This window comes from Euphorbia lathyris, chromosome 3 (genome assembly GCF_963576675.1).
Source record: "Euphorbia lathyris chromosome 3, ddEupLath1.1, whole genome shotgun sequence".
Classification (NCBI taxonomy): domain Eukaryota; kingdom Viridiplantae; phylum Streptophyta; class Magnoliopsida; order Malpighiales; family Euphorbiaceae; genus Euphorbia; species Euphorbia lathyris.
In genome coordinates this window covers 79641308-79667768 of record NC_088912.1, presented here as the reverse complement: position 1 = coordinate 79667768, position 26461 = coordinate 79641308, and the positions used below count along the sequence as shown (strand labels likewise).

Sequence of the window (26461 nt, the reverse complement as noted above, 5' to 3'; positions counted from 1 at the left end):
CTAGTACACTTACTAGCGTCACTATTCAATATTTGTCAATATTCAAAATTAGGTCACGTTACGAGGCATTCTTTATGTCCTTTGCTTTACTTGAACATAAAATTGAATTTGATTTAATGGGCTTGGCCTACAAAAAAACTCAAGCCCAACAAATAATCACCGAATGCTATAATTTTCATATATTGAAAACATATAAAAATTTAGGAAGAAAACTCTTGGTTGCAGCTAACATGAAGATGAGAGCTTACACACCCGTTTCACACACTGAACTGAAGAACCAAAAGTCTCTGTAGAGGTGAGCATTTTGGTTGAAATTTGTGTTTGGCTAAAGCATAAAGCTTAAAACCTGTCAATGTCGTTTTCTGCTTCACTTCTTTTTATGGTTTCAATTTTCAAAATGTGTTTGTGTTTCGTACATATTATGGCGGAGAAGAAGGCGGGTTTGTCTATGAAAGATCACTTGTTCAACACTGGGTTGCATTTACTTGGCAATTGAACTAGTAAGCTAAGTGAAGATGTTGATTGCATCAAAACATTCCAATGAATTGATAAATTGGTGAAAATGATTTGTTTGATTGGGTTTTTGTGGACTTTTTAACTGTGAATGTTCTGATTCCTAAATCTTATCAATTTCAATTCGAGAATGCCAAAGAAAACACTGCTTTCAAGTTCATAAGAGGGAAATTAATCTGTAACTAATATATATTTTCTTATGTTGGCAAACTGCAGGAAATTAAGGTACCTGATTGCAAAGCAATGAAGGAGGAAAGTGCCTCGGAAATGCTAAGTTGCTTTAGTCTCCCCTTGTAATTTTGAAGAGAGCATATCAAAGAGTAAGCATGGAATCTTCTTGTGTTATTTTTTTTTTCATTTATTACCTTATGATAGAAAAAATACCAACTTTCATGCTTCTCTTGAAAACTAATCATTCAAAATTCAGAAGAAAATTATTACAATTGAGATGCTTTCAGCAATCCAACCATGACAATAGAATGGTAACAGTTCCAATTTGATCATAAACAAGGATTCAATTCACAATAGAACTAAATAGTATATAAGATGAGCAATAAATTATACAAGCAAATAAAAGTTTTTACATATTGAATGCAACCATCTCAAACATCGGACCAATAAATATCCAATTCTCCGACACTGTCAGGGTCGGAGATTCCTAAAGCTTTCCAGACAGCTTCAGAGGCATCAACGATGTTGTTAGGACAAGGTGGCTGATAATCATGATCCTTATCACACCCCATTGTTGAATCACATTCATCTACTACTTTTGCTTTAGTACTCCTTCCATTTCCATATATATTTATATACTTCAAGCATCTACTCTCGTTATTGAACCATCCTGTTGAAAGTGCTACCACTGGCTCGTTATCAGGATGGTATTGGTTATCACATTCCGATGGACCACCGCCATCACCGCCGGCTGCGAAACTGTTGATCGTGAGAGTTGCTTTTGTGCGACCGGTCACTCTTGGCGAACACTTGTAAGTAGTGTAGAGATGTCCCTCTACACAGCAGTCAGATTCGTGTTCTTGGTTGCATTGATTTGGTGGAGGCTTTATCCCTCTTATCTTGCCGCTTGGTTTGCAGGTTTGAGATTCTGCAATTGAAAGTATAATAAGAAAGAGAAAGATGCTTGAACAAAGTTGCTTCTTCATTTTTTTTACCTTTTCTTTATGTGAATTTGTTGGATGTGAGGAAGATGCTTGTCTGAAACTGTTTTAAATAGGCATATTGCCTCAGATTAGGACAAGTTTATGATATTTTCAAGTCATAAAAAATTGCTAGCTGACCAGTATTGTAACTTATGATTGAAGAGTAGAAAAAGTCACTGAAATAGTGACGTGATAACCACGACATTGAAATGAACTTGCTTTAGTTTTACGTATAACATGCCAGTCACGTGGCAATCACGTGATACTAAAAATTAAAAGTACATTTTTAATTTGTCATGTGACAGTTTCAAGTATTTGAATCAAGTAAATATTTTTTTTTATCACTTGGCTGTCATGTCATACTAAGAGTTGTGACTATTCCATTATTATCCAGTGATTTTTTCTCTCGGAAATAGCCGGACAGACTTAAAAAAAAAAAAAGGCGGCCCGGTCGCACTACGCGTCCCCGCTGAGCGAGGGTCCGGGGAGGGGTCCCACCACAAGGGTGTACTGGGGCAAGCCTTCCCCTGCCAATTTATTTGGCAAGAGGCCGCTCCTAAGACTCGAACCCGTGACCTCTTGGTCACACAACAACAACGTTTACCGTTGCGCCACGGCTCGCCCTCCCCGGAGAGACTTTATTGCAATAAAATGAAATTTGAATTTTTTTTGATAAAAAAATGGAGCAGCCTTTTTGAAATTGACCCCAAACTTATTATGTTATCATCGGTGCAATTTACCCATGTAAATTACATGATGTAATATAGGATTTGGAACCGAAACAGATCTTAAAACATGATGCAGTTAGTAATTTTGTTCTGCTTGGACCTATGGATTTTTCTAAATAACGTGTTGCAGGTTTGCTTGATACATAATTTCCACGTTTCTTTCTTTACTTTATATTTTATTTCAGTAGTATTACAATTTACATGCCATGATGTTCTTAAATGTCTGACTTATTATTTAGTTGATGCTTGTGTTTTTATATAGCTCTGATGGCTTTATCATCATCTGCAATCTCTGAAATGACCCTATGTTCAATAGAGTACCCCATGTTTCACACACCTCCAAATATTGAAATAAAATTGATTTGAATTATGTATTTGAGAATATTGAAGAGAAATATCATATTCGGACTGTCATGGAACCAAGTGAACTAAAAGCTCAATCTTATAGTTAATGGTCCACTTCATATTAATATCTGACACCAAATAATCAGCCTATGTTATCATTGGAAAGTCTTGAGACCTATTGAAAGGGGATTTTATTAGGAGGACTGGATCCTTTGGAGAAAAACGACACATGTCGAAAATGTATGGGGTCCTGAGGACCCGGTCCTTGTTGTAATTTCCCCTGTTAAAAGAGTTTCTTTTGATTTTCATCTCTTTCTGGCTTTGGACTTCAACCCTTTTCATTAGTATGCCTTGAAGAGATTCTGTTTTCTAGTTATTGATATCTCTATTCTCTAGGACTGAGATGAGAAAGATCAAAAGGAAAAGAAAGAAGGCGAAGAAGATGAGGAAGAGTTAGGACATTGATGATGACTCCACAGAAAAACTTAGGACACTATGCCTTAGTAACAGTATTTTTCACATGGACCCTGATGACCACGTGAATTTGGTCATTCACCCGTTAGATGTAGGCTGATTAAATCTAAGCTTTAGGATGCTTTGAATCTCCGTGGTCATTAGGGTCCATGTGAACACTATTGGCCTCAGTAATTCATATAAATGTTGCATAAGAATGCTTCTATTCCTTCCAATTTTGCAATGACATGTCATATTTATGCCACATGGGATAAAGTGTTATGGTCTCTCCAGGAATGATTATTTAAAATGGCTTGTAGTATCTTATAAGAGTTAAATGCATCAACAGCCACTACAATAAGGAGTATGTGGATGACACATTGTGTCTATAAAGTAACTAAAACCGGATCTTGACACCAGAAAGTTGACATGACATCCACGTAAAACACATCATGATTCTCTTGTAACATATGCTAGATGACACGCGGCTTGCACGAGGCTTTGCTTTATAAAACTTTGAATATTCTGATTCCTAAATGTTGTCAATTTCAATTCGGGGATGCCAAAGGCAAACATAATGGAAATTGCAGAAACCATATTTTGATAACATTGCTTTCAAGTTCATAAGAGGGAAATTAATCTGTAACTAATATTTTTTCTATATGATGGGATTTTCTAATAAAATGTTCTGTTGGCGAATTGCAGGAAATTAAGGTACCTGATTCCGAAGCAATAAAGGAGGAAAGGGCCTCGGACATGCGAAGTTGCGTAGTCTCTGCCCTTGTAATTTTGAAAAGAGCATATCAAAGAGTAAGCATGGAACCTTCTTATGTTTTTTTCGTTATTATTATGTCCCGTTTATTACCTTATGATAGAAAAAATATCAACTTTAATGCTTCTCTTGAGAATTAAGCAGTCAAAATTTAGAAGAAACTTATTTTAGTTGAAATGCTTTCCGAAATCCAACCATCACTTACCCATTAAGTTGAACAAGCAGAATGGTAACAGTTCCAATTTGATCATAAACAAGGATTCAATTCACAATAGAACTACATAGTATATACATGCCACATAATAGATTACATAAGAAAATAAATTTTTTTACATATTGAATGCAAGCATCTCAAACATTGGACCAATAAATATCCAATTCTCCGACACTGTCAGGATCGGAGATTCCTAAAGCTTTCCAGACAGCTTCAGAGGCATCAACGATGTTGTTAGGACAAGGTGGTTGATAATCATGTTCCTTATCACACCCCATTGTTGAATCACATTCATCTACTACTTTTGCTTTAGTACTCCTTCCATTTCCGTATATATTTATATACTTTGAACATCTACTCTCGTTATTGAACCATCCTGTTGAAAGTGCTACTACTGGTTCGTTATCGGGATGGTATTTATTATCACATTCCGATGGACCACCGCCATCACTGCCGGCTGCGAAACTGTTGATTGTAAGAGTTGCTTTTGTGCGACCAGTCACCGGGGGCGAACACTTGTAAGTAGTGTAGAGATTTCCCTCTACACAGCAGTCAGACTCGTGTTCTTGGTTGCATTGATTTGGTGGAGGCTTTTTCCCTCTTATCTTGCCGCTTGGTTTGCAGGTTTGAGATTCTGCACTTGAAATTATGATAACGAAGAGACAGAAAATTACAAAGATTCTTGAACAAACTTGTTTCTTCATTTCTATTCTTACTTTTTCTTTATGTGAATTTGTTGGATGTGAAGAAATGCTTGTCTGAAGCTGTTTTAAATAGGCAAAAATTGCCTCAGATTAGGACAAGTTTATGATCATTTCAAGTCATAAAAAATTGCTAGTTGACTATTATTGTAACTTATGATTGAAGAGTGGAGACAAAATAAGTTTATAACTTCAATAGATAATTGACTGTAAATTTGTAAGCTAAGAACCATATTGTGTATTTTGCTCTAATTTGTTATTTGTCTGGAGGAATAGGATGATGTTAACATAATCAACTAAATGGAAAATAAGGAGTGCGTTTTGGACAACTAGGTATTTAAAAGTGCATATGGCAGCCGGTTCGGTAAGGCGCGCAAGCCCATTATAAGGAATTGCAGTGCTATGGGTTTCGCGGGTACCTAACACTATCCGGACCTAATGGGATTACCCGATCCCTATATAATTTAACACTATTTTTTTTGTGAAATGGATAATTTAAGAGGGATCTGAAAATCCTGCTACCTATGATGAATTGTATCTAAGGCCTTAGTTGAGACCATCAAAAGCTTTGGAGAACCTTATCTTATTCATTAAAGTCCTGCTACATCATTGACTATTTTCTGAACTGTTTAAGTCAGGACGAAAAGCCTCAATATGAAAATCCTCAACTTCGCCCATGTCATACAACAACAACAGCAACGAAGCCTTAATCCCGAAATGATTCGGGGTCGGTTAACATGAACCATCATATAAAACCGTGAAATCAAGTCGTGTCAGCGATACAAATTCGCTCCCTCCACTCCGTCCTATCCACTACCATATTTTCCTCAATTCCCAGTAAACTCATATAACTCTCGATCACCCTCCTCCAAGTTTGCTTAGGTCTTCCCCTCCCCCTCACCACTACATCCCTTTGCCACTCTTCGGTTCTCCTAACCGGCGCATCAAGCGCTCTACGTCTCACATGGCCAAACCACCTTAGTCGGTTTTCTCTCATTTTATTCTCAATAGATGTGACCCCTACTTTTGTCCTAATTATTTCATTACTCACCCGATCCTTTCTCGTATGACCACACATCCATCTCAACATACGCATCTCCGCCACCGACATCTTATGGATGTGGCAGTGTTTCACTGCCCAACACTCCATACCATATAACAATGCTGGTCTAATTGCCGTTCGGTAGAATTTCCCCTTCAATCTATTAGGCATGCCGGGGTCACAAAGGAAACCCGTAGCACTCTTCCATTTCGCCCAACCAGCTTTAATCCTATGAGCAACATCTCCATCTACTTCTCCATCCGTTTGGATAATAGATCCTAAATACCGGAAGCAATCCGAGGCCTGAACAACTCTCCCATCTAGGGTGATTGTCCCTACCTCCCTACTCCTATGACCGCTAAACTTACACTCCAAATATTCTGTCTTACTTCGGCTCAACTTAAAGCCTCTAGATTCTAGAGTTTGTCTCCATAGTTCCAACTTCCTCTCCACTCCTTTCGTCTCATCAACCAACACAATATCATCTGCAAACAGCATGCACCATGGTATACCATCTTGAAGTGAACTTGTTAGTTCATCCATAACGATGGCAAAAAGAAATGGGCTTAGTGCGGAACCTTGATGCACTCCAATCGTAATAGGAAACTCTTCGGTCTTCCCAACACTAGTACGTACACTCGTGCATGCTCCCTCATACATGTCCTTTATGATGTCAATATATTTCCGCGAAATGCCTTTCCTTATCAAGGCCCACCAAAGTACTTCCCTTGGTACATTATCATATGCTTTCTCCAAGTCAATGAATTTCTTCTTATTTCGATAGTGCTCTATTAATTGTCTCATTAGATGGATGGCTTCCATAGTTGATCTTCCCGGCATAAAGCCAAACTGGTTTTCCGAGATCTTCACCGTCCTCCTTAGCCTTTGTTCGATCACTCGCTCCCAAAGTTTCATAGTGTGACTCATTAATTTGATTCCCCAATAGTTGGCACACTCTTGGACATCGCCTTTGTTCTTATACAAAGGGATTAAGATACTTTTCCTCCATTCTGATGGCATCTTATTGTTTCTCCAAATTTTGTTGAAGAACGTCGTCAACCATTCGATTCCTCTTTCTCCCAAACATCTCCAAATCTCAATAGGGATGCCATCAGGTCCTACTGCTTTCTTCAACTTCATCTTACTTAATGCCATTTTGACTTCACCCTTTTGAATTCTCCGCAGGCATTCATGATTTATCATATCGTGATGGATACTTATATCTCCAATATCTTCAACTTCGCCCATGTCATAAAGAAAATAAATCAATAAATCTATATATGATGATATTTTTTTAAAGCTTGCAATTTGAAATGTGTATATTCAGTCTTTCAGTTCAGTCTTGTCTTTTCTGTACACTGATATATGTGTCATACTGGCATTGTTGCAATTACCTTTAATTATATAGCTTCAGGTGTTCTTATTATTTTTTTCTAACTTGCTTTTTCCCTAACCATGATAATAGAACCCAAAAACCATTACAAAACAGGAAGTTATCACACAAAATACTCTATTTTGTAGTAGTGAATAGATTGCATTTACATTACATTCTATTTTTATAAACATGAAATTTGAAGAGGTTGGGTATTTAACTGATGACATCCCACTTCTACTTTGTGGAAAACAGTCACAAAGTCTTCTGCAGAAGCAGAATATAGGGCCATGGCAACAACATGTGAACTAAAATGGTTGTCTTATCTGCTAGCTGAATTTTGAATTGAGGTTAATTTGCCAAGTCCTTTATATTGTGATAACCAATCGGCTATCTACATAACCTCAAATCCTGCCTTTCACGAACAGACTAAGCATATTGCTATTGACTGTCATATAGTGAGAGAATATCTACAGGATCGGTTTATCACAACCCCACACATAGCATCACGATCTCAACTAGCATCTTAAGCAAGTTGGGGATTAGTTCAACTCTCATCTGTAACTTGAGAAGGGGGGTGTTGGAATTCAGTTGTTACAACTAAAGAGTGAAGGTTGCTGAGCTGGCAAAGGAATGCATGAAGGACTAGTGAGAAAGCGCAAGTTAGGAAGAAAAAAATCTATTTGTATTCTAATTAGTATAAATAGACTTACTGAGTTGTAAGTAAGCTAAGCTATCATTTTTCATTTGAGAAATTTCCATTTCTGTTACATTTTCTTCCTCTCTATCATTCTCTCAATATCTCTAGGACCGAGATGAGAAAGGTGAAAAGGAAGGTGAAGAAGATGAGGAAGACTCTATGTCTTAGTAATTCATAAATGTTGAATAAGAAATTAACAATGCCTCCACTCCTTCCCATTTTGCAATGGGAGAAGTATTTTGGTCTCTCCAGGACTGATTATTCAAAATGGGTTGTAGTATCCTACAAGGACAATGAATTCAGTTAAGGGAAGTTATCATACAAAATACTTTATTTTGTGGTAGTGAACAAATTACATTTAGATTACACTCTTTTTTTTTATATATAAACATGAAATTTGAAGAGATTGGGTGTTGAACTGATGACCTCCCACTTCTACTTTTTGGAGATGTCCCAATTGAATTGGTTACAGTACACTCTTTAAGCCTCGACAGCATGAGATCTGTTGAATTGGTGAAAATGATTTTTGTAGACTTTTGCACTTTGAATATTCTAATTCCTAAATGTTGTCAATTTCAATTCGGGGAGGCCAAAGAAAAATATAATGGCAATTCCAGAAACCATATTTTGCTTGGTTTGACAACATTGCTTTCAAGTTCATAAGAGGGAAATTAATATGTAACTGATATTTTTTTTCTATATGATGATGGAATTTTCTATGTAAAATCTTCTTTTGGAAAATTGCAGGAAATTAAGGTACCTCATTGCAGAGAAATGAAGGAAGAAAGGGCCTCGGAAATGCGAAGCTGCTTAGTCTCCCCCTTGTAACTTTGAAGATAGCATATCAAAGAGTAAGCATGGAATCTTCTTATGTTTTTTTAAATTTCCCAAATATTAACTTATGATAGAAAAAATATAAATTTTCATGCTTCTCTTGAGAACTAATCAATCAAAATTCAGAAGAAAATTATTTCAATTGAAATGCTGTCAGAACTCCAACCATCGCTTACCCATAAGTTGAACAAGCAGAATGGTAACAATAGGACTAAATAGTATATACACTCCACATAATATATGCATAAGATGAACAATAAATTACATAAGCAAAAAAAAGTTTTTACATACTGAATGCAAGCATCTCAAACATCGGACCAATAAATATCCAATTCTCCGACACTGTCAGGGTCGGAGATTCCTAAAGCTTTCCAGACAGCTTCAGAGGCATCAACGATGTTGTTAGGGCAAGGTGGCTGATAATCATGATCCTTATCACACCCCATTGTTGAATCACATTCATCTACTACTTTTGCTTTAGTACTCCTTCCATTTCCATATATATTTATATACTTCAAGCATCTACTCTCGTTATTGAACCATCCTGTTGAAAGTGCTACCACTGGCTCGTTATCAGGATGGTATTGGTTATCGCATTCCGATGGACCACCGCCATCACCACCGGCTGCGAAACTGTTGATCGTGAGAGTTGCTTTTGTGCGACCAGTCACCCTTGGAGAACACTTGTAAGTAGTGTAGAGTTTTCCCTCTACACAGCAGTCAGATTCGTGTTCTTGGTTGCATTGATTTGGTGGAGGCTTTATCCCTCTTATCTTGCCGCTTGGTTTGCAGGTTTGAGATTCTGCAGTTGAAAGTATAATAAGAAAGAGAAAGATGCTTGAACAAAGTTGCTTCTTCATTTTTTTTTTCCTTTTCTTTATGTGAATTTGTTGGATGTGAAGAAGATGCTTGTCTGAAACTGTTTTAAATAGGCATATTGCCTCAGATTAGGACAAGTTTATGATCTTTTCAAGTCATAAAAAATTGTTGTGACCACTATTTTAACTTATGATTGAAGAGTGTAGACAAAATAAGTTTCTCACTTCAATAGATAATTGACTGTAAATTTGTGAGTTAAGAACCATTTTCTGTATTTTTACTGTAATTTGTTTTTTGTTCGGAGGAATAGGATGATGTTAACATAATCTACTAAGCGGCAAATAATGTGTGTGTTTTGGACAACTAGTTAATTGAAAGTGCAGATGGCAGCAGGTTCGGTAGGGTCCGCAAGCCCATTAAAGGGATAGCAATGGTACGGGTTTTGTGGGTATCCAGCACTATCCGGCCCTAATGGGATTACCCCAGCCCGATATAAAAGGATAATTTCAATTTTTTTTTTTTTTTTTTTTTTTTTTGTGAAATGGATAATCCTGCTACCTAGGATGAATTGTATCTAAGGCCTTAGTTGAGATATACATTACAAATGACCATCCAAAGCTTTGGAGAACCTTATCTTGTTCATTAAACTCCTGCTGCATGCATCATTGACTATTTTCTGCACTATTTAGTTCAGCATAAAAAGCCTCAATAGGAAAATCCTCAACTTTGCTCATGTCAAAATGAAAATAAATCAATAAATCTATGTATGATGGTATTTTAAAGCTTGCAATTTGAAATGTGTATATCCTGTTTTTTTCAGTTCAGTCTTGTCTTTTCTGTACACTGATATATGTGTCATTGTTGCAATTACCTTCAATTATCTAGCCTCAGGTGTTCTTATTATTTTTTTCTAACTTACTTTTTCCCTGACCATGACAATAGAGAGACAGTGATTATCTGAAGCACTTGGCAATTTTGTTCTGCTTGGACCTATGAATTTTTCTAAATAGCTTAATACATATTTTCCATGTTTCCTCTTTTATATTATATTATCTGATAGTATTACATGCCATGTTCTTACTTTGGTTCTTCTGAATAATTACGAGGCTCGTTGCTTGAGCATCACGAAAGCTTACGAGCAGGTTCAGTTATAAGCTCGTGAGCTAGCTCGGTTCGATTATTTTTTAATAATAGTATTTCTTCTATAAAGGAGGAAATGTACAGCTATATAGTTTTGTGTGAAACTTTAGTTTTGTAGGTTTTAAAATTACGCAGTTTTGTGTTAAAGAAATTTCAAATGAGATTGAAACCGTATATTTGACTTCAATTCTTCATTTTAAACAAAATTAATGAGTTGTTCGCGGCCTTTGCTTATGAACATAACTAATGAGATGTTCGCGAGCAAAGTTCATCAACAGAATAAACGAGCTGCTTGCGAGCAAATGAGTACTCGCGGGCAGCTCATGATCATGTAATTTTCTTAATGAACCGAGCTTGAACAGAATGTTAAGCTCGAGCTACTGTCGAGCCAAGCATGAGCAGGCCAAAGCTCGGCTTGATCACAACCCAATTTATGCCACATGGGAGAAAGTATTTTGGTCTCCCTAGGACTGATTATTCAAAATGGCTTGTAATATCCTACAAGGACAATGAATTTAGTTAAGGGAAGTTTTTTTTTCTATATAAAATGTTCTGTTGGCAAATTGCAGGAAATAAAGGTACCTGATTGCTAAGCAATGAAGGAGGAAAGGGCCTCAGTTCTAGGAAATGCGAAGTTGCTTTAGTCTCCCATTGTAATTTTGAAGAAAGCATATCAAAAAGTAAGCATAGAATCTTCTTATTTATTTATTTTTTAATTTCCCTTTTATTACCTTATGATAGAAAAAATATCAACTTTAATGCTTCTCTTGAGAACTAATCAGTCAAAATTTAGAAGAAAATTATTTTAGTTGAAATGCTTTCAGAAATCCAACCATCACTTACCCATCAAGTTCAACAAACAGAATGGTAACAGTTCCAATTTGATCATAAACAAGGATTCAATTCACAATAGAACTACATTTTATATACATGCCACATAATATATTACATAAGAAAATATTTTTTTTTTACATATTTTTTTTTTACTTGGAGGAGGGTGATCGAGAGTGATATGGGTTTACTGGGAATTGAGGAAAATATGGTAGTGGATAGGACGGAGTGGAGGGAGCGAATTTGTGCTGCTGACACGACTTGATTTCACGGTTTTATATGATGGTTCATGTTAGCCGACCCAGAATCATTTCGGGACTAAGGCTTTGTTGTTGTTGTTGTTGTTGTTGTATTGAATGCAATCATCTCAAACATCGGACCAATAAATATCCAATTCCCCGACACTGTCAGGATCGGAAATTCCTAAAGCTTTCCAAACAGCTTCGGAGGCATCAACGATATTGTTAGGACAAGGTGGTTGATAATCATGATCCTTATCACATCCCATTGTTGAATCACATTCATCTACTACTTTCGCCTTAGTACTCCTTCCATTTCCATATATATTTATATACTTCAAGCATCGACTCTCATTATTGAACCATCCTGTTGAAAGTGCGACCACTGGCTCGTTATCCGGATGGTATTTATTATCACATTCTGATGGACCACCGCCGTCACCACCGGTTGCGAAACTGTTGATCGTGAGAGTTGCTTTTGTGCGGCCGGTCACCGGTGGCGAACACTTGTAAGTAGTGTAGAGATTTCCCTCTACACAGCAATCAGATTCGTGCTCTTGGTTGCATTGATTTGGTGGAGGCTTTATCCCTCTTATCTTGCCGCTTGGTTTGCAGGTTTGAGATTCTGCAGTTGAAATTATGATAAGGAAGAGAATGATGCTTGAACAAACTTGCTTCATTTTTTTTTTCACTTTTTCTTTATGTGAATTTGTTGGGTGTGAAGAAGATGCTTGTGTTAGGCTGTTTTAAATAGGCAAATTTATCAAATTAGGACAAATTTATGATCTTTTGAAGTCATAAAAAATTGTAGCTGACCAGTATTGTAACTTTACGATTGAAGAGTGGAGACAAAATTAGTGTATAAATTAAATAGATGATTGACTGCAAATATGCAAGTTAAGAACCATTTTTTTTTGTTTTTGCTGTAATTTGTCTTTTTGGGCCGAGGAATAGGATGGATGATGTTAACATAATCAACTAAACAGCAAATAAGTAGTGCCTTTTGGACCACTAGTTAATTAAAAGTGCGGATGGCAACTGGTTCAGTATAGCGCGCTAGCTTGGTCGCTGAACTTCATTTTGTTTAATAAAATCATTGAACTTTTCTTTTTATTTTAATAAAGTCATCACAAACAATTCAGACATAAAAAGTCAGTGAAATAGTGACGTGATAACCACTATTTAGAAAAGAATTTATTTTAGTTTTACGTATAAGGTAACCACATGTATGCCTAAAGAAAAGAGTAAAACACACATTTGTTTTTTTTGCTATTGCTATCACGTGACAGTTTCAAGTAGTTGAATCTGAGTAAATATATATTTTTTCTCATGTGGTTGTCATATCAGGTAAGAGTCATGATTTATCTAGTGATTTTTTGTCTGAAATAGCCGAACAAACTTTAGTTACTATCCGTGCAGTTTACCCATATAATATAGGATTTGGAACAAGACGGGTCTTAAAACATGATGCAGTTAGTAATTTTGTTCTGCTTGGACCTGTTAATATTTGTAAATACGTCGCTTGATACATAATTTCCATTTTTCCTTGTTTACTTTATATTTTATTTCAGAGATGTATCCTCATTCAGGTGCAAAGTGGGAGCAGCTTAACTCCAAAAATGTCTGATGGAATCCAAATTCAAGTCTGATAGTATTACATGCCATTGTTCTTACTTTGGTTGGTTCTTCTGAATTATTATTAGTTGATGCTTGTGTTTTTATATAGCTCTGATTGCTTTACCTTGATCTGCAATCTCCTAATATTGAAATAAAATGGATTTTAATTATCTATTTGAGAAGCTTTATGGAAAATATCATATGTAGTCCAAATAATCAGCCTATGTTATTTGGTGAATATCTATCATTGTCAAGTCTCGATATCTATTAAAAGGGGATTTAATTAGGAGGACGCCATGCATTTTGCGACTCGTGTCATTTTTATGACAAAAACGACACGTGTCGCAAAATGTACCAGGTCCTCCAAAAACTCGGTTCTTGCTATAATTTCCCCTGTTAAAAGAGAGGTTGTCTTTGTTTTCTTTCCTTTTTGGCTTTGGAGTTGAACCCTTTTTCATTTGCATTCCTTGAAGGGACTCAGTTTTCTAGTTATTGATATCTAGAAAAGGAAGAGTTATGATGACTCCATAAAAAACTTAGGACACTATGACTTAGTTGAGGGAAAATAGGCAAACGTTTGGCAGCGGAAATATAAAAATTTTAACATTTTTCCATTAACCCAAGATCTGTTAATCGTTATTTCATATAAAGAGGGATAGAAGGAAATACCTTTTGATGTTCTATCTACCGTTGCAATCGAAGTGCTCACAACTCTTACTTCGAGTTCCCGAGCACAAGACAAAAACACAATTCAAAACCAAGTTAGAATTCAACCGTATGAAAGCAATCAAAATAGATTGCCTCTAATTAATCAACACAAGATCAAGGAATAGAGAAAGAGATTAATAATCAATTGAAACGGAAGGAAGCGGTGAATGATCTCGTCCTTAACAAGGGGGTCGAAAATTCTTCTCTTCGGTAGACTATAGCTTGGCCGAAATTTACATATAAGGGGGTATATATACTCTCTTGTATCTAAACCCTAGTTAGATAGAATTAGGTTACTGAATAAGAATTTAATTCGGAATATAATTCTTACTTATTATTTATCATTATATCTAAATATAAAGATAATAATAATAATAGGAGCATTTTAATCTCATTAAACCTTCTAACTTATTTATCCTTTAATTAATTTAATTCACAATCATAATCTAATTAGAATTGTTAAAAATCAAATTAATTATTTATGTATTTTTATACATAAAATCGCCCCCCTATTTACTGGGCCTTAGTGGACTCAGTTGGGCTTCCATCAATTAATTAACATCTGTTTCTCTTTTGGGCTCCAAGTCTTATATGTGACCCATTAGGTTTTTATTGCTTCTAGCCGTATGCAACCATTAATTTTCTCAGAATTACATTTAATCTTTGCATAACGGAATGAGTACGCGAAATGTGATTAGCAAATCCGAAATATTCCCCCAGAGCTATAAGAAGACAGGTTGATTCTGTCGTTGACCTTTCCGTATTAGTTACAGTATAATTCGATCCTTTATCAACTACATCCTTGAACTGAATCTTATGACTATGGATAATGTCAAGTCACATATAGCGAGACGTTCGTTTTACTTGTACAGACCGAGTTAACTCCAATTAGATAGGTTAAGTGAAATCTGCATTTCAAGTCATAAGCTATCACCTTGCAAGGATTTAGAGTTAAGTCTTCCACAAGCGATCCTTGGACGTATCTCCCATTTATCGGGAGTGACAAATGCTCAATCCAATGTATAAATATCCTGCAATTACTTCCTGTGATACCCAACGTCTGCCGTTCACACTCCAGAGTCATCTCTGTTATGGATCGTGTTACAACAGGATCAAAGCATCACATTCCATAATCTAGAATCATTAATTAACATTCCTTTGAGTCTTAGGATTACTTATACCTATTAATACCAATGAGATGAACAAGTGACAAGGATAAATCTACACATCATGTTATCTCAAGTCGGGTCCCCAATCCTAATGAACTCCCTTTCATTGGATCCATGTAACTGTCCAGATATCTGCATATCTGAAGCTTGTGAGATTAGCTCTCTGTCTCGACAGAAGACATTGTTACATGCAAGTCTCAACAGTGATATGGCAATCCTATTTCTAAACATATTACTTGACTTGGGGTGGTTTTAAGTTTATTAGTTTATTATAAAGTTTCGTCTCACTTCATACTTGTATGAACACTTTATAATCACTTTAAACAAACTTAGGGATTTCCTTTTATTAGACTTATTTAGTTCTTAAAAGAGGTTGCCTTTATATAGTTTATGAAACAATATCTATTTAAAACAAATGATGTAAAGAACACTTCATTTACATTAAGTTTATATCCTAGAACAATTGTCTATAGGACACTAAACCCCAACATTAGTAATTAGAAATGTTGCATAAGAATACTTCCATCCCTACCAATTTTGCAATGACATGTCATATTTGTGCCACATCGGAGAAAGTGTTCCAAGACATGAGTTGCTTTGATGCGAGCAATAAAAGCAGAAGTTTTATAATTTATACAAGGATCAGCTGCCCATTGAGCTTCATTTTCGACATTAGGTATCCATCTATAATGCCTTGAAGTTTGTTCTTCTTCTCTGCTAGACTTTCGGGATCTAAATAAGTTGAAGACTGAGAAATAAGTAGTGGTGGAGAACTTATTTTGCCTGCTGCTGCCACCCATGATTTTAGTGATATGTTCGAGCCTATAATTTAGAAGGAAGCTCAAGTCTTAATGTTTGTGATGGAGATAGTTGGTATTTAAGAGTGATAATTGAGTAGACATAGTTAAGAAATGAGTTTGGTACATCTTTTAAGGTAAAAAAGCAACAAACATGTCAGTCTCTTACTTTCTACTGCTTTCTTACCTTATAAGGAAACCTTTCTTTTCTTTTTTCTTCATTTGATTTTTTAAATGCTCAGTATCCTTCCTCTCATTTGACATTTTCCATCCAACAGGTTGCTTCCTTGGACCTTTGTATTTTTTGATATTCAAGGTATTAATTAATTACATATTATTTTACCTTTTTATATTTTCATTTTTTCATTCTCTGTCTTACATAATTTATGAACATCCATATGTATTCTTATACATTTAAATGATAAATAAATAAAATAATATTTAAATTTAACAAACCTACGTAAATGTAATTTTCTATAAAGGCAACACATTCATTTGGGTTTCCAAACTAAAGCTTCGAAATCAATTAGGACCCTAAACTATCAAAATCATCAATCATGTCCTTAAACTAAGCAAAAATCATTATTATTAGTATTACATGCCATGTTCTTACTTTGGTTGGTTCTTCTGAATTATTATTAGTTGATGCTTGTGTTTTTATATAGCTCTGATTGCTTTACCTTGATCTGCAATCTCCTAATATTGATTTTAATTATCTATTTGAGAAGCTTTATGGAAAATATCATATGTAGTCCAAATAATCAGCCTATGTTATTTGGTGAATATCTATCATTGTCAAGTCTCGAGATCTATTAAAAGAGGATTTAATTAGGAGGACGCTATGCATTTTGCGACTCGTGTCATTTTTATGACAAAAACGACACGTGTCGCAAAATGTACCAGGTTCTTGCTATAATTTCCCCTTTTAAAAGAGAGGTTCTCTTAGTTTTCTTTCCCTTTTGGCTTTGGAGTTGAACCCTTTTTCATTTGCATTCCTTGAAGGGACTCATTTTTCTAGTTATTGATATTTAGAAAAGGAAGAGTTATGATGACTTCATAGAAAACTTAGGACATTATGACTTAGTAATTAGAAATGTTGCATAAGAATACTTCCATCCCTGTCAATTTTGCAATGACATGTCATATTTGTGCCACATGGGAGAAAGTGTTCCAAGACATGAGTTGCTTTGATGCGAGGAATAAAAGCAGAAGTTTTATAATTTATACAAGGATCAGCTGCCCATCGAGCTTCATCTTCGACATTAGGTATCCATCTACAATGCCTTGAAGTTTCTTCTTCTTCTTTGATAGACTTCCGGGATCTAAATAAGTTGAAGACTGAGAAATAAGTAGTGGTGGAGAACTTGTTTTGCCTCTGCTGCCACCCATGATTTTAGTGATATGTTCGAGCCTATAATTTAGAAGGAAGCTCAAGTCTTAATGTTGTGATGGAGATAGTTGGTATTTAAGAGTGATAATTGAGTAGACATGGTTAAGGAATGAGTTTGGTACATCTTTTAAGCAACAAACATGTCACATCTGTGTCCCTTATTTTAGTTATTATACTCAAATATTAGGTTATATTATAGTTAGTTATTGATTGGAGAGTTAATTGAGTATTATGGATATAGTTTGGAGGCTAATTTGATATTTTAAGTGTAAAATTAAAAGTTTAGGGCAAATTTTAAAATAAGTTAAAATTTATAGGGACCAAATGGGATATTTTCTGGGAAGCTAAATTCCCACATTCAAGACCTGAATTACGGATTCAAAAAAATAATTAAAAAAATTAAAGCAAAATTTACCAATATTATATATAAATAATATATGATAAATAATAATAATAATTAAAATACAAATAAAATAAGAAAAGTTAAGATGTGGCACTTTGTAGAAGAATGAAAAGAACAGATATTGAATTCCTAATTTCAAGATGCACACCAAAATATGGTTTTGTTTTGAAAATAATTATGCCACATGTTAAAGTTTTAAAATATATATATAATAATATATATGATAATTTGTTGGAGTAGAGGTGTCTTTATATGGATGATTAATCCATTATATGGCATATATTGAATAAGATAAGTAATCCATTAGGAGTATTTTTTTTATAAAAGGGATGAATAAGAAAGAAGAGGGGAGATGCATATTTTTATTAGTTTTCATCTGAAGTGGTTTTGGTTAAAACCATAGTTGAGAAAAAAATGAAAAGAGTTTTAGAAGAAAATATAGTTCGTAAGGCGACTCCAATCATTTCCACGGTTGAACCAAAATTCTATCAACGAAGATCGGAAGTTGGAGATCGGAGTTAGATGGTCTTAGAATAGTTCGTATGTGACAGATTATAGACAGATTTTGAGACTCGAGTTGTGTCTTTCATCAATTAATTGTCGAAGTAAGTAATTTATCAATTACCTTTTTATGATTTTGAGTATCTATATATATATATATGTTAAGTGATCTTTATAAATTTTATCTCTTAAGCTAATATTTGATTTTAAGATGGTTATATTAGTATTTTTGATAACTTATAATTTATGAAATAAAGGTTATATATATGCTTATTTATGTGTTTATTTTTAAGAAATTGAAAATTAGTATTGATAAGTATATTTTTAAATTATTTATGGGTGATTTTAGTTCAATAATGAAGTATGATTTAATATTTTAGAAATTGATTGAGTAAAGGTATTGAGAAAACTTTATGATGTTGATTTATGAGTTATATATATATATTTACATATATATATATATATATATATATATATATATATATATATATTTCTGATTTTAGTCATATTAAAAGAGTATTTGATTTTAAATGATTTTGTATTTTGAGCAATTTTTAGTGAATATTTGAATAATTGTGGTTCTTTTGCGGAAGCCAAATGGTTTATGGTTTACAGTTTATGATTATGAAATAATTATGAAATTTGATTGTGAAAAGAGATTTGAGCATATAATATTTTTAGTATCCATATATCAAGAGTAATCCGGATAGGTGGTTTTTATTAAAGTCCGTATTTAGTGAGAAATACGGTCTGTGTACACAGTTGAAAGACCTATCGGGTATGGCAAAAAAGTGTTGAGTAAGACCATGCGGGATAGGCAAATTATGAGATATCTCGATTCTATTATATTGTGGGGATTGATACATACGGGGATTATCTCTCGGATGGATACGGTTTGGAAAGTAATTATTGAGATACGTTTTGTGGAGTATTTATTGAAATACGGTTTATGAAGTGTTTATCGAAATACGGTTATTTTGAATATAAGTTTTGGTATTAAGTATTTTAATATAGTTTTACAATTTGTGATATTTGAGAAATAATGTTTATAACAAGCTTGTGATATTTTAAATTGTATATTTGGTTAAAAGTACTATTTTGAGTATTTTATTATGGTTTAATCCATAAAATGTTCATTTTTAAGAATATGAGTTTTATATGATGCATTTTGGAAATTAAAACATATATATAGTTATTTTGAGTATAAATATTTTATGTAGTTGATAATTACTTACTGAGATTTTTGTCTCACCTTTTTTTAATGTTTTAATATTTTTAGGTGAGAGTACAGGATATAGAGAAGATTACCGACCGATTAGACGAGGATTGGAAGTTATTGCTTATTGTTAGAATTATCATTAGAACCTTAGTATTTCAATTGTAATATAGTGGAGAGTTGGTAAATATGTTGAGGTTCTTGAATGAATAATGTAGTAGGAATATTGGTTTATTTAGAATATAAATTTAAGAGGAATGCCTATAAAAGTGATATTTATGATATTTGGATAATTTGGAGACTCTTAAGTGTTGATTGTGATCTTTTTATTTCACGCTCGATGCCGATTGAGGTCGTTTAGGGTCGGGTGTGACAAAACATGCGAGTCGCTTACTTTCTACTCCTTTCTTACCTTATAAGGAAACATTTCTTTTCTTTTTTTCTTCATTTGATTTGATAAATGCTCAGCCTCCTTCCTCTCATTTGACATTTTCCATCCAACAGGTTGCTTCCTTGAACCTTTGTATTTTTTTGATATTCATGGTATTAATTAATTACATATTCTTTTACCTTTTTATATTTTCATTTTTTCATTCTCTGTCTTACATAATTTATGAACATCCATATGTATTCTTATACATTTAAATAATAAATAAATAAAATAATATTTAAATTTAACAAACCTACGTAAATGTAATTTTCTATAAAGGCAATACATTCATTTAGGTTTCCAAACTAAAGCTTCGAAGTCAATTAGGACCCTAAACTATCAAAATCATCAATCAGGTCCTTAAACTAAGCAAAAATCATTATTATTAGTATTACATGCCATGTTCTTACTTTGGTAGGTTCTTCTGAATTATTATTAGTTGATGCTTGTGTTTTTATATAGCTCTGATTGCTTTACCTTGATCTGCAATCTCCTAATATTGATTTTAATTATCTATTTGAGAAGCTTTATGGGAAATATCATATGTAGTCCAAATAATCAGCCTATGTTATTTGGTGAATATCTATCATTGTCAAGTCTCGAGATCTATTAAAAGGTGATTTAATTAGGAGGACGCCATGCATTTTGCGACCCGTGTCATTTTTATGACAAAAATGACACGTGTCGCAAAATGTACCAGGTTCTTGCTATAATTTCCCCTTTTAAAAGAGAGGTTCTCTTAGTTTTCTTTTCTTTTTGGCTTTGGAGTTGAACCCTTTTTCATTTGCATTCCTTAAAGGGACTCAGTTTTCTAGTTATTGATATCTAGAAAAGGAAGAGTTATGATGACTCCATAGAAAACTTAGGACACTATGACTTAGTAATTAGAAATGTTGCATAAGAATACTTCCATCCCTGTCAATTTTGCAATGACATGTCATATTTGTGCCACATGGGAGAAAGTGTTCCAAGCCATGAGTTGCTTTGATGCGAGCAATAAAAACAGAAGTTTTATAATTTATACAAGGATCAGCTGCCCATCGAGCTTCATCTTCGACATTAGGTATCCATCTACAATGCCTTGAAGTTTCTTCTTCTTCTTTGATAGACTTCCGGGATCTAAATAAGTTGAAGACTGGGAAATAAGTAGTGGTGGAGAACTTGTTTTGCCTGCTGCTGCCACCCATGATTTTAGTGATATGTTCGAGCCTATAATTTAGAAGAAAGCTCAAGTCTTAATGTTGTGATGGAGATAGTTGGTATTTAAGAGTGATAATTGAGTAGACATGGTGAAGGAATGAGTTTGGTACATCTTTTAAGGTAAAAAAGCAACAAACATGTGAGTGTCATACTTTTATCTTTTTATATTTTAATTTTTTTCATTCTCTGTCTTACATAATTTATGAACATCCATATGTATTCTTATACATTTAAATAATAAATAAATAAAATAAAATTTAAATTTAACAAACCTACGTAAATGTAATTTCCTATAAAGGCAATACATTCATTTGGGTTCCCAAACTAAAGTTTCAAAGACAATTAAGACCTTAAACTCTCAAAATCATCAATCAGGTCCTTAAACTAAGCAAAAATCATTAATTGGGTCACTGTCCTATCCTAAAATTTGAAACCGTGACTATTTGACATAGATTGTTCAAAATGAGTTTTGAGAAGAGGGTCTGAAACTGTTTAACCGAATGGTTTTCTATAAGGCCTCAATTAATGATTTTTTTTAGAATTGAAACTCAATTGATGATTCTTGGTTAGTTCAGAACCTGATTGATAATTTTGATAGTTTAAGATCATAATTGACTTCAACCCTATTTCTGACTTCTGACTTGAACCCTATTTCTTCTTGGATTGCAAATTGGAGAAAATCTAATCTAAGAAAAGAAACTATAAAATACCAAAACGACATGCATGCTCTCTTTATAAACTTATAAATTACTACCCATCAGATTCTATAAAAAAAACACAATGTCACTTATAACATTTGAGTAACACAAATAACACAACAAAAAATGTATTGGTTCTTTCAAAACATGCCATAGCCGATTTAATTTAAAATTGCATATCTTAAATCTTCCAACTTTACTATTGATCTACTCATCCAATAATTGATTTGAATATGTCACTAGAACGTTATGTGCCTTAAAAAGTTCGTCTTCGAAAATCATTTCGCAAATTTTTGTTTATTTAAAACTTTTAAAACCAAAACCTTTTTTATTTCAAATTTAATAATTTGTTAATCTAATTAACCAATGATTAACTTGGAAATTATGTTGTATTATGTTTAACACGGATTTATAAGGTTCAAGATTTGATTAATTCGGAAATATACTAATGGGTCTGACTCAATTATCCAGGTGATTAAATAAATAATTTAATATCCAATATTATTATTTTTATTTATGCATATAAAAACATATATATAATATTTTATTTTATAAACTATCCAATAATATATCTATATTTATAAAAAATTTATATATATATATATATATATATTATTTTATATAATAATACAAGATAAAAATATTTTATCCTTTCAACCAAAAATAACAACTTAGATTTTATTTTATTTGCAAAATTTAATTTTATAAAATTTGATTTACATGTAATATCCAATATTATATAGGGGTGAGATCTCGTGTGATAATAAGCTTATGGTGTGACAGATTAAAACTACGTAGTTTTGATGATAATTATTTTATTTCTTTTCTTTAAATATATATTTTTCCGACCTTTCTAACCTCGTTTTTTGAAATTTTTTATACTATTAGACTCGTCTAAATTAGATGGTTATTTTGAGATCCCTGAAGCTCAGGTAAAAAAAAAATTCCGGTGAGCGGAATCCGGCGATTAGGTGGGTATTTTCCGGCAAGAAAAACAAAAGTGCCCACAAAATTTTTTAAAAATTCCAGAAAATATAAAACATTATTCTAAAAAACATTAATTCTTAGGTCAAAGCAGGATTTCCTACAGTTTAGTCCCACTAAAACTTTTTCCTTAATTTTATCAATTTTACATGATTCAACAATTTATTGGGTCAAAACCGTAAGGAATCTTGCTTTGAGCCAAGAATTAAAGTTTCTTAAAATGATGTTTTACATGTTTTGAAATTTTTTGATAATTTTCTGGCTACGTTTTTTATCCTACCTTTCAACACTATATGTTGGAAAAACCAGCACATACTGATGGACGGCAGCACGTTGTTCTAAATCAGTGTACAAATTGTTCTAATTAGTGTACCAATTGTTTCAAATCAATGAATCAATTGTTCCAATAAAATAATTATATTCGTCCAACAAAATTCTTAAATTATTCCAACAGAATACTTATATTGTTCCGACAGTGTACAAAATTGTTTCAAATCAGTGTACCATTTGTTCCAATATAATACTTATATTGTTCCAACAAAATAGTTATAGTGTTCCAACATAATACATATATTGTTCCAACATAATAAATCAGTTTACCAATTGTTCCAAATGAATTTTATTATCTATCGTTTTCAATTTCATTTTTGTTTTTTAGGATTTAATATAGTATCTTCAAATTTATATTAGTTATATTATTTAGAAAATAATTTTAATTTTTATATTCTTCCAACAGAATAAATATGTGTACCAATTGTTTCAAATCAGTGTACCAATTTTTCCAACAGAATAGTTATATTGTTCCAACAGAATACTTGTATTGTTCCAACAAAATACTTATATTATTGGGTCGTAACGAGATTCCTTACATTTTAGTCTCAATAAATCATTTCCCTTAATTTTATCTATTTTACATACTTCAACAATTTATTGGGGCTAAACCGTAAGGAATCTCACTTTGTCAAGAGTTAAAGTTTCTTAGATGTTTTATATTTTCTGAAAATTTTTGAAAATTTTCTAGACATTTTTTTTCTCACAGAAAAGCAGCCACATGATCGCCGGATTCCGTTCACCAGAAATTTTTTTACCTGGGGTTCTGGGATCTTAAAATGCCCGTCTAATTAAGATGAGTCCAATGGTATAAAAATTTTCGAAAAACAAGGTTGGGAAAGTCGGAAAAATGCATTTTAATGAAAATAAATAAAACAATTTTCTCTCTCTTACGATGACATCAGCACTGCCATCATCCTCCTCCTCCATTCTCTTATTCGCATCCTTCTTTTCCTTTTATTTACAAATTTGCCACATTTCCATACTTAATTACAAAATTGATCATTGTCACACCATAAACTCTGTCACACCATAAGATTTTTATCATACATAAATATATATTATCTAGACCTGTTCACGGGCTTAGGTGCTTGCCCGACCCAGGCTCGTATCCCTTAGGCCGGGCTTGGACATGAAAATTTATCTTTAGGCCAGCTTGATCTAGGCCCATTAAAACCTGTCTATTTAGACAGGTTTGAGATTTATAAAAATAGTATGGGTCGGTCCAGGCCGGTCCGCCTATTCATATTAGTTAATAATTTATATATTTGTATACTAATATTTATTTTTAAATATAATTTTTGCTTTTTTAGTAATAAAAATTATAAATATATATTTAGGTGGATGTAACTCATTTGTTAAACATTTTTAGATAAAAGCTTGTTGGACCCCACCCGAGTCCAACCCATTGTTAAACAAAATATCTTTTCGAAATCCATCCTGGCCTAATGGAAAAAGCAATGGATACTACATAGGCAGATAAGATGGATGTAACTCATTAATACGCTTCAACATACCATTCTTAGTCTTGATTATAATGTCTCTGAAGTATCAACATCTCCCACTATTAAACTCGCAACTTCTGAAGCACTTGGCATGTTGTACCTTCGCCCATCTGTTTTCCTACCTCCAATCAATCTTAATTTTACCTCTGGATATTCATCACCAGCCAATCTATCCCTGGCTACTCTAAATGACTCTGCTAAAGCATTGTACTCGTCAAGCATAACTTTAGGTCCTTAATGATGGATTCATCAAAACGTTTCTTCGAATTTCGAGAGCTAGATTGATATATTGAAAAAGGTAACAATTAGATAAAAAAAATTAATTCTGCTACGGTAATTATAAAGCATATAATAACATACCAAAAAGATCCCGCTCTGTTAGAAATCTCATTCTCTGTATCATGTATGTAAAGTTGTGCAAACTTTGGTTGTGATCCATATTGTGGTAGCAAACTACCAATCAAGTAGCAATTTTGACTATTAAGTCTGAAGACATATGGTCCATTTCCATTGTCCAGTGAAGAATCAATCTTACCACCCATTGATGTAAAGGAGAACATCATATTATATTCTATGTACAAAAGATTATGTAATGTATCTGGGAGATCCCTCATTAATGGTAATTTTACTTTCCCAACCCCATAACATAATGTAAATATAGGTACACTGGAATTTCGCTGCTTACGAATTCGCTCTTCATACCAAAATAATGCACCACAAAAAGAGCATATATATTCAGGAACTCCAAAATCCAATATATCTGCATTTTGCATAATTTATAGTTTATTAAAAAAATTATAAGTATATTACTTATTGTATTTAAATATTGTATATTGATCAATAGAATAAAAACATTCAAATACAATATTAAAACGATGCATATAAATTTTGTGATTAATTTCAACACAAATAGACAATAATATATTTATGGACAATAAATGTAATACCATTATTAATATGCACATCATCCGATGTGGTGGTGTTTGGCTTACGCTTTTCACGAACTGGTGAGTTTTCAAATGAATTAATGTTTTACATATGAATTTATGAATTATTATGAAATTGACTAATATTTGAATAAATAATTACTTCGTAACATAAAATTAATGAAATACTATTAGTAATGTCTTGTAGATAAATCATTCTATCTTCATTCGCATGAAAATTCTTTATACTCGTAGATGAAACACCTTCAACTAAAAAAATGTTTATTAATTCACAAATAATTATAATTGCTTTCAAACAATAAATAACATATCTATAAAACATAATGCATCATTTTAACCCTCGTATGAAATAAAATTTACGATACAAAATAAGTTTAAGATTTAGATACAATGATTTTAATTAACTTGCAAGTTATGTGGTTGAATATTTAAATGTAAAAATATCGATATATTCAAAATCTATTAATTACCTGATCGAAACTCCTTTATATTGGAATTTAAGTTCATGGCACGCTTCTCTTGCAATTTATTCTTCCTTTTCATCATTGCCTCATGGCTTTGCAAGTGAGAATTTTCTTGTGATAGGAAAAAAAGATGATTTGGTGTCTGCTTAGCACACAAGAAAAGTCAAATAATCTTTACAAATGCATATATAAATTTATTATTAATGGTTGATTTATAATTTATAATGTGCATAAATTATATTTAC

General features: G+C 33.1%; 4 protein-coding genes and 1 long non-coding RNA gene across 5 annotated transcripts; 1 reads left to right on the top strand and 4 right to left on the bottom strand.

The window, feature by feature from the left end:
* Nucleotides 1–209: 209 nt before the first annotated feature.
* Nucleotides 210–13669, top strand: LOC136223633 (uncharacterized). Its single transcript, XR_010686045.1, has 6 exons — nucleotides 210–295; nucleotides 730–833; nucleotides 3899–4003; nucleotides 8742–8845; nucleotides 11357–11467; nucleotides 13429–13669. It is a non-coding gene; the product is annotated as an uncharacterized lncRNA (long non-coding RNA).
* LOC136221928 (kiwellin-1-like) lies at nucleotides 1116–1670 on the bottom strand. The gene has a single exon (XM_066009409.1). The coding sequence runs from the start codon at nucleotides 1668–1670 to the stop codon at nucleotides 1116–1118; it is 555 nt and encodes a 184-aa protein (XP_065865481.1).
* Nucleotides 4045–5004, bottom strand: LOC136223632 (kiwellin-1-like). Its single transcript, XM_066011745.1, has one exon. The coding sequence runs from the start codon at nucleotides 4881–4883 to the stop codon at nucleotides 4317–4319; it is 567 nt and encodes a 188-aa protein (XP_065867817.1). The 5' UTR covers nucleotides 4884–5004; the 3' UTR covers nucleotides 4045–4316.
* Nucleotides 9134–9688, bottom strand: LOC136221925 (kiwellin-1-like). The gene has a single exon (XM_066009407.1). The coding sequence runs from the start codon at nucleotides 9686–9688 to the stop codon at nucleotides 9134–9136; it is 555 nt and encodes a 184-aa protein (XP_065865479.1).
* Nucleotides 11955–12537, bottom strand: LOC136221922 (kiwellin-1-like). The gene has a single exon (XM_066009404.1). It carries the CDS (start codon nucleotides 12535–12537, stop codon nucleotides 11986–11988), a length of 552 nt encoding a protein of 183 aa, XP_065865476.1. The 3' UTR covers nucleotides 11955–11985.
* Nucleotides 13670–26461: the final 12792 nt, after the last annotated feature.